Source organism: Nicotiana attenuata, chromosome 3 (genome assembly GCF_001879085.1).
Source record: "Nicotiana attenuata strain UT chromosome 3, NIATTr2, whole genome shotgun sequence".
NCBI classification, from domain to species: domain Eukaryota; kingdom Viridiplantae; phylum Streptophyta; class Magnoliopsida; order Solanales; family Solanaceae; genus Nicotiana; species Nicotiana attenuata.
Genome location: NC_031991.1, coordinates 1,177,894 through 1,186,362, shown reverse-complemented (window position 1 = coordinate 1,186,362; position 8,469 = coordinate 1,177,894). Strand labels below are relative to the sequence as shown.

At 36.6% G+C, this 8,469-nt stretch overlaps 1 protein-coding gene across 1 annotated transcript; it reads left to right on the top strand.

Moving 5' to 3' along the window:
• LOC109223186 (transcription factor TCP8-like) lies at positions 1,067–2,994 on the top strand. Its single transcript, XM_019387395.1, has one exon. The coding sequence runs from the start codon at positions 1,821–1,823 to the stop codon at positions 2,676–2,678; it is 858 nt and encodes a 285-aa protein (XP_019242940.1). The 5' UTR covers positions 1,067–1,820; the 3' UTR covers positions 2,679–2,994.

The window sequence follows — 8,469 nt, the reverse complement described above, 5'->3', positions numbered from 1 at the left end:
ACAATAACATTCCTTACAAATATAGGTTACACGAGGGGCTTTTTTCTCTTCTCAGCTTATATATGCAAACATTTTTCTTTTTCTTTCTTGTAATATTGGAAGGGGAGCTTTGGCGTAGCTGATAAAGTTATTGTCATGTGACCAGGAGATCACGTGTTCAAGTCGTAGAAACAGCCTCTTACAGAATATAGGATAAGGCTGCATACAATAGATTCTTGGGGTCCGATCCTTTTCTAAACCCCGCGTATAGCGGGAGCTTAGTGCACCGGGCTACCTTTCTTTCTCTTTCTCGTAATATTGAGAGGTCCCCCACCTGCTACCACCACTGAGTTTGAGTTGGATTCAGACCCCACCCACCCNAGCAATACCCAATACTCTTCCCGCTCGAATTCCACTGAGAAGCCCCAATAAGACCGCACCACATGTGCCAATCAAATCCTAACGCCTCGCATCACGGAAAGATAACTCATAGATCTCCCCAGATCACTAATAAGCTCAATAACAATCGAATCAACACATCCCTCAACAATACAACTCGGAGTCAACCAAGCCGATTCGATGTAGAACACACCTCCATATTGTCCTACTAATGAACTCCTTATCAAGGAATTCCTGAAGCTGCTCCTTCAACTCCTTTAACTCCGCCGGTGCCATACAATACGGTGCCTGGCACCAAATCAATACCGACATTAACAACCCAGTCCGGCGACATGCCCGGAAGCAAGAAACACATCCGAAAAATCCCTCACCACCGGATCTAAATCAATGGTGGGGGTCTCCATTCTGCTTACTCAGTCCGAGGATCTCCACATCCAGCCGCCCAATCTGCGAGTCCCTTTGCTCGACCTACAAAGGAAAGTTAAGCCAGCTGGTGTCGAACTACAGGAGTGAAGGTCGGGCTCGTGCAAGGTAAAATACCTGCTCAGTGAGATCAGTTTTCTCCCGGAGCACTCCCTCCAAAGTAGCTCGAAGCTCGCCTGACTCTTTCTCCTTCTGGCCAGAATAGGCCTCCGCCTCTCGTAGTCTCGAGGCAAGCCTACCAAGCTCCTTCTCATTCTANATTCTGTTGTTATATGGAACCCACACCTACCCTTCCCTTCTCTTTCTTTCTCCAAAAACAGCAGTCAACCACAAAGTAAAAAAGAGAAACAAACCCCACCACTAATTCCCACTTGTTACTGAATTCTTTTTGGCTCAAAAGACTTTGCATTTGCAGCAGCAGCAGCAACAACTTAATTTTCAAGTCTCTTTCTTCCTTTCTTTCCTTCTTTCTTGCTTGGCTTAATGTTTTCAATTCATTTTGTCAATTAGACAAATGTTGTCAATTCATTTTGTCAATTAGATATCAACAAGATATCTTTGATAGAACCCCCCTTACCCTTTCACCTTACTTAACCCCCCCCCCCTTCTTCCCAAGATGGAATTTATGGAACCACATAGGAAAAAGCAAAGTGGTGGTAGTAGTACTAGTGGCACAGACCACCACCACCACCACCATCAACATGCACAACATCAACACAACAAAGAAACTCCCTCTTCTTTACAATTAGTTTCACTTCATCAAAGTCAACCTGACCCTCCTACCCCTGGGTCCAACCAACCCCACCCCCACCCCCATGGTCCATTCATGGGCTCCATTTCCATGCAATCAAGAACTCTAATTTCTACTCCTTCCACCAATAATTCTTCCTCCTCCACCTACCCCCACCACCACCCCTACCACAACCCCCACCCCCAACAACGCGTTATCCACAAAAGTAGTCAAGAAACCTTCTAAAGACCGCCACACCAAGGTGGACGGCCGAGGGCGGCGCATACGCATGCCGGCCTTATGCGCCGCCCGGGTTTTCCAGCTCACCAGAGAATTGGGTCACAAATCTGATGGTGAAACTATTGAGTGGCTCCTGCAACAAGCTGAACCGGCAATTATAGCTGCTACAGGAACAGGTACAATTCCGGCTAATTTCTCGACTCTCAATGTCTCTCTCCGTAGCAGTGGTACCACAATTTCAGCTCCGCCGTCAAAATCTGCGCCTCTCTTCATCCACGGCGGCGCCACCACTATGCTAGGCTTCCACCACCAGCTATCCAACGGCAGTTTTGGGCAAGACCCAGATGAGAATAATTACATGAAAAAGCGGTTCAGAGAAGACACCAGTGGTGCAACCTCACCTTCAGGTGATAAACCGGAAAGAACCGTAGGACAAGCTCATGAACCGGGATCAGATTCTAAACCCGGTTCATCACAAACTTCGAGTTTCATCCCGGCTCCGGCCATGTGGGCGGTTGCACCAGCTGGTGGTAACGTTGGTAACGCATTCTGGATGTTACCAGTGAGTGGAGGTACCAGTTCAACGACGGCTTCGGTCGGGGTGGCTCAACCGGACCACCAATTGTGGCGTTCAAGAATTGGTGGGTTCGAGTTCCCGGGTGGTGGCCGGTTCAGTCCGGTTCAGTTGGGTTCAATGGTTTTGCAGCAGTCACAGCCGGTTCAGCAGCTGGGGTTAGGAGTTACAGAGACAAATATGGGAATGTTGTCATCAATGAATAATGCATATAATAGCAGTGGTAACAATAGGGTTGATTTGGGTATGAATTTGGAGCAACATCATCACCATCAAAATCAGACTCAAGGTAGTGACAGTGGTGATGAAAATCACAAAGATTCTCAATCATAGTTTACAAATCTCTATGCAACCACTCCCAGGGTGTATCAAGAAACAATTTCTGTATCTTTATAAGGTAGGAGGAAATTGTCTTTTTATGTTCACAAGGTAGGGGTAAGATCGACGTATACATGACTCTCTTCAAATTCTACTCGTGGAACTACACTGTGTTTTACTGTATTTGTTGTTATTGTGGTTGATGTAACCACTGCAAAAAAGGTCAAAGTAAATTGAAGAAAAAAAAGTTCCCATTTAATGACTTCTTGATTGTGTTTTCTTAGTGTAATTAGGGAGAAGATTGTGTTCATTGTAATTTTCTTTTTTGACTCTTTGCTTTACAATTGTTCTTAATTTGGATTTAAGGAATTCGGACGGGTAATTAAAAAATAGTCAGCGTTTGCGAAGTTATTGAAAAATAGTCAATATTTTGCTGCAACACGGAAAGCTCCAGCATAATATACTGGAGATTGGTGCACCTGTGTATGAACTTCCAGCATATTATGCTGGAACTCCAACACGCGGAAAGTTCCAGCATAATATACTAGAGATTGGAGCACCTGTGTATGAGCTTCCAGCATATTATGCGGACCGATATATTATACTGGAACTCTAGTATATTATACAGGAGTTTCAGCATAAGTATACTGGAACTCCAGTATAACCAGTATATTATACTGGAATTCCAATATATTATGCTGGAGATCGAATTTAGAACAATGTATTCGTTCAGATTTATCTTTACATAAAAAGTGATTGATTAGTTTTAAAATTATGACTATTTTTCAATTACCACTTGTAAATTTAACTATTTTTGAATTTCTCCCCACATTTTGATATATGTCATTTAGGAAGCAAATATGTTGGTTTGGAATTGGAAATATGAAAAGTGGAATTGATTCATTTTGGTGAACCAACAATGTTAACATAAGGAAAATGCCTACACATGTTCCTCCAAGTCTTTTCTTCAAAAGCCCTACTTGACTTGTCTTTCAAATTATAACATTAATTGAACGCATACTTTTTTACTTTTTAAAAAGTTTTGCAAACTAAGTTTGGATATTTTAAAAATATCCCTCATTTATTACCCGGCCTTGGATTATTCTTATGAATTTATTGTTAAATCTAATATTTATATTAGTTAAGGGCATTTCAATAAACTACTTGATTATTGTATGATATAATACATTCAAACCAAACAATAAATATGTTATTAAACTACTAAAAACAGTACGATTTATCCAATATTATATTCATAAACTAACATAGTATAACACAATACAAAACTAAACATTTGGGCATTTAAGTAAACTTATTGATTATTATATGATACAATACAATCAAACCAAATAAATAAATATGTTATTAAACTATTACAAACAATACAATCTAACATTGTATCACAAAATAATATAATAATACAGTATAATACAAAATAATACATTATAAAACGATGAATAACAACCATCCAAACAAGTCGTAAAGTCAAGATTATTTGAACTAAGAATGAATTAACATTAATTTTCAAGAATCAAACCTAAATATTTGTCGAAAACAAAGAAAATGACCCAAAGTAGATTATTTTCGCAAATACTAACTCAAACCTTTCCAAAATCACCAAGAATTATAATTTAGTAATATGAAATCTATTCCAATTTTTCTTTTTCTTTTAAACTTAATCCAAAAACACTTTTTTCCACAATAATCTTTTAAAAACTACCCTAGTTTATAAAAAAAAACATATGAAATCCAAAATGCCACCTAGATTTCAGTGGCTCCCATCAAATTGTTGACTTTGTCATAGTACTAGTACATCATAATAGGAAATAATCAGTCCCATTGAACCGAAAATTATCTAGGTGGCATTTACTTTTTTTTTCTTTTTTTTTTTCGGGGAAGTGGTATTTACTTCAACACATTGAAAAATAAAAATAGGCTCTGCACGAAACATCTTACATTTATATAGGTCTTAAAAATATTCACAAAAGTATTTATTTTAATATAATTTATGAATATTTCTTAAAAAAATTCACAGTTCTCTTTTAATGTATTATTTCAAGCTTGAAGTTAGAATCATTGAATAGTCCAATATGTTTTATAGCTCATAAATATTAGCAATTCAAAAGGTCCAAAGTAGAACCAAATCAATACTATGGTAACAAAAGAAATTCAATTCAGTACTACAAATGACAATAATATAGGATATCTATTTTTTTTTTAGTTTTGTATTAGTCTACAGTAAAAATGCATAGTTTTTATTGTTTAGTGTAATACTTAGTACTTATTTGTCTTACTTATTTTAGCATGACTTAGTATTTTAAACTATGTTCAGTTTCATTATGACTTATTAATTAACTATATTTATTATATGCTATTTCGTTATCTTTATTGTTGAATATTTGGTACAATGTCATGTCTCATCTCACATTATTTTATGTTTTTTTGGGTAACACCTTATATAGTTGTATCCTACTAGAATCAAAGAAGTATTTGGAGCATAGGTTATATGTTTTGTGCTATGAAGATTGTACCGAGAAAAAATCCAAAAAATTCGAGAACATCGAAAACCTCGAGAAAAATCGAGATGAAAAAACTCGACTTTTTTTTGCTATGGTAACAAAAGAAATTCAATTTTTGCTGAATTTTACGAGTGCCGGTGACCCCTCTCGGTATAGCATAGGTTCCCCTTTGTGCCCAATTGAGATAGAGGGAGTACATTTTCAAATGTTACTGATAGATAATTACTGAAGTAAGATTTGAAACAAAAAATGTTAAGAGAAAAATGCAGAAAGAAAAAGGTCAAAATATTTACTTATACCAACTTTTGCCGACCATAATTTTATAGAAATTTCCAATTATTATTAATGCATGTTATAGTAAAGTGTTGGCGTGACATTTGAAAAGAAAGAAAAAGGAATAAAGAAAGCATCAAAGTTTGATTTACTTTACCATACACTCTTCCCTTTAATCATTTCATAGATAGAACTTAAGATAAGTAACCATTGATATGTCACTTTCCTTCTTATTTCCCTTTATTTTTCAAAGATTTCATGGTATGTCACTTTCTTGATCACCTCCAATAGCAAAAGAGTAGCCACATTATATAATTTCCCTAATATAAATAAACTAAGATTTCATAGGCACCGGAGGGTGTGGCCTAGCGATTATTCGGTGGAAATTAATCGAGATGTATGCAAGTTGATCCGGATACTACGGTTATAGAATAAATATATAATACTAATAATAAACTAAGATCCTATATGTTCGAAATAAACATCTTTATTTCAATGACAAATTCATTTTCTTCCAGTGTCATGTTTGGATTATGTTGGATCCAAATTTTGAGGTCTTTATCTTAAGGCATTTTTTCCTCCCTTTACTGCAAATAAATATGGAAGGCAACAGTTGCAGTTTATTATCAAAAGAGAAAAATAAAAATAAAAAGATTGATAAAATTCATGGGTAACATTTTTTTAGTGATTCACGAGTAACATTTTTTGAAATAATTTGCGGTGTACAAATTTTTTCCCTACTTTTAATTACTATTCCATCCGTTTCAATTTAGAAGAGGTAGTTTGACTCGGCACGGAGTATAAGAGAAAAGATGGAGACTTTTGGAATTTGTAGTCTTAAAAGCTTAAGAGGTAAAAGTTTTGTGGTGCCATGATATTTTTGTGATTATAAAAGCTTCTCATTAAGGGTAAAATGAGTAAAATGAAGATTTTAAAGTTGAATATTTTTGTGTCATTCTTTTTTAAACGGACTAATACAAATTTTTTTTTAATAATATAGCTCTCTTATACATTGACGTCTAGGATAATCCAGAATCTGTCATCGAATAAGATGAATAGTTTCTCACATGGAAGATCTAGGACTAATTCCCCTCACCAATAGCCTCCTCAGTGAGAGCTCGTCGCACCGGACTTGCTTAGTGCAATTTACATCTCCTTTATGATTGGCGAACTATTGCACAATGAGCAAGTTACCCAGTGCTCGCTCGAAGAATAGCGGGCTACAAGTTTCCCGGGGAATTTTCCAAAAAAGAAAAAAAGTTGTTGCAGTGTATTGGACGCTAAAGAAAACAAAAGTGAAACATTCTTAAGATCCAGCCCGTGATTTAGTAGGGATAGACTAGAATTTTTGGAGCCCATTTAAAAATGAGGCTTTTAAGCCCGGCCCGAGTAAGCCCGTGGTCCGTGAGGCTTGACTCGGGCTGGGCTGGGCCGGCCCGTGGGCCTAATAAAAATATGTATTTAAAATATATAAAATATAAAAATTATATGACACAAAAAATATCAAGAAGAGTATTCCAAGCTTAAAGTTTATTAAGCTCATCATATTAAAAGATCAAAGTCTTAAAACGTTAATTAGTTTTAAAATTTTATTTATTTTTAATATTTAACTAACTAATATTGCATACAAATTTTAGATGTAGATGAAAGTGAAGATACTAAGACAACTTTCTCACAAGCGGATTCAAATGTGTTTGATGAAGATGATGTGTTGAATATCCCATAAGCGCCATGGACGTTCTCTTGAAAAGTTTGTTTTGAGTTTTGACTTTTAGTGAATGAAATATAGTCTTGTCTTTTACTTTTTTAATGTTTATTGTGATATATTGGAATAGTATAAGTATTAAGTTTTGTGAAATTTTTCAATAAGAATTTTTAACTTCTAAATATTTATCTTTTCTTAAGTTAGAACTTAAAGAAAAAAATATAAAATTATATTTTAAAAAATGATGGGCCGGCCCGTGGGGGCCCACAACCCACATAGGGCTGGGGTGGGTTGACCATTATAAGGCCCATCAAAATGATGGGCTAGCCCAGCCCAGCCCGTTAATTGCTAAAGCCCACGTGGGCTGCGATGGGCTAGCCCGGCCCCGCTCATATTGACAGCTCTACTTAAGATGGGCAAAATTTCACGGTATAGCCAGTTTTCGGATCGGTCAATCAAAAATAGCCAACGTTTACCAAGTCAATGAAAAATAGCCACTATTTTGCTGCAATAGAGACCGGTCCAGCATAATATACTGGAGTTCGGTGCACTTGTGTATGAACTCCAGCATATTATGCTGGACCGGTATACTTTGCTGGCTCCAGTATAATATACTGGAGACTGGAGCACCGGTGCTCCAAACTCCAGTATATCATACTGGACCAATATACTTGCTAGTGTACTTATGCTGGAACTCCATCATATTATGCTGGAACTCCATCATATTATGCTGGAGTTCCAGCATACTTATTCTGGAACTCCAGTATAATATGCTGGAGTTCAAGTATACTTATGCTGGAACTCCAGCATAATATACTGGAGTATTTTCCGGGTTTTGAACAGTGTTTTTGCTCAGATTTATCTTTATATCTTTTATATAAAAAAGGTGCTAAATTTTCGATTAACTTTTGAGAACTATCACAGCCGTGACTCATCAGTTTTTTGAACGACCAGTTGTAAATCTGGCTATTTTTAAAATTTACCCCTTAAGATGATAGTTTATATAATTTGACCTATTTGCTTTGAATTGTAACTGTTATTGTGATTCCCCATACTACATTTTAGTTTCTATTAACTGACAGCAGATTGGATACCATAAAAGCAAAGTCTTTTATACTGAGAAACGAGACATTAGGCTCGCTGGATGCAAATGTACACAACATGAAAAATGAGCAATCTTACAAGGACAGAAATAGCCAAAGAATAGTGTCTTTTGTGGTTTCTGTATCCATATTAGTACTAACATCTCTTGCTTCAAACTCAGCACGTCCAGGAAGCTGATCGTTTGATTACAGGCTTCATTTGCTTG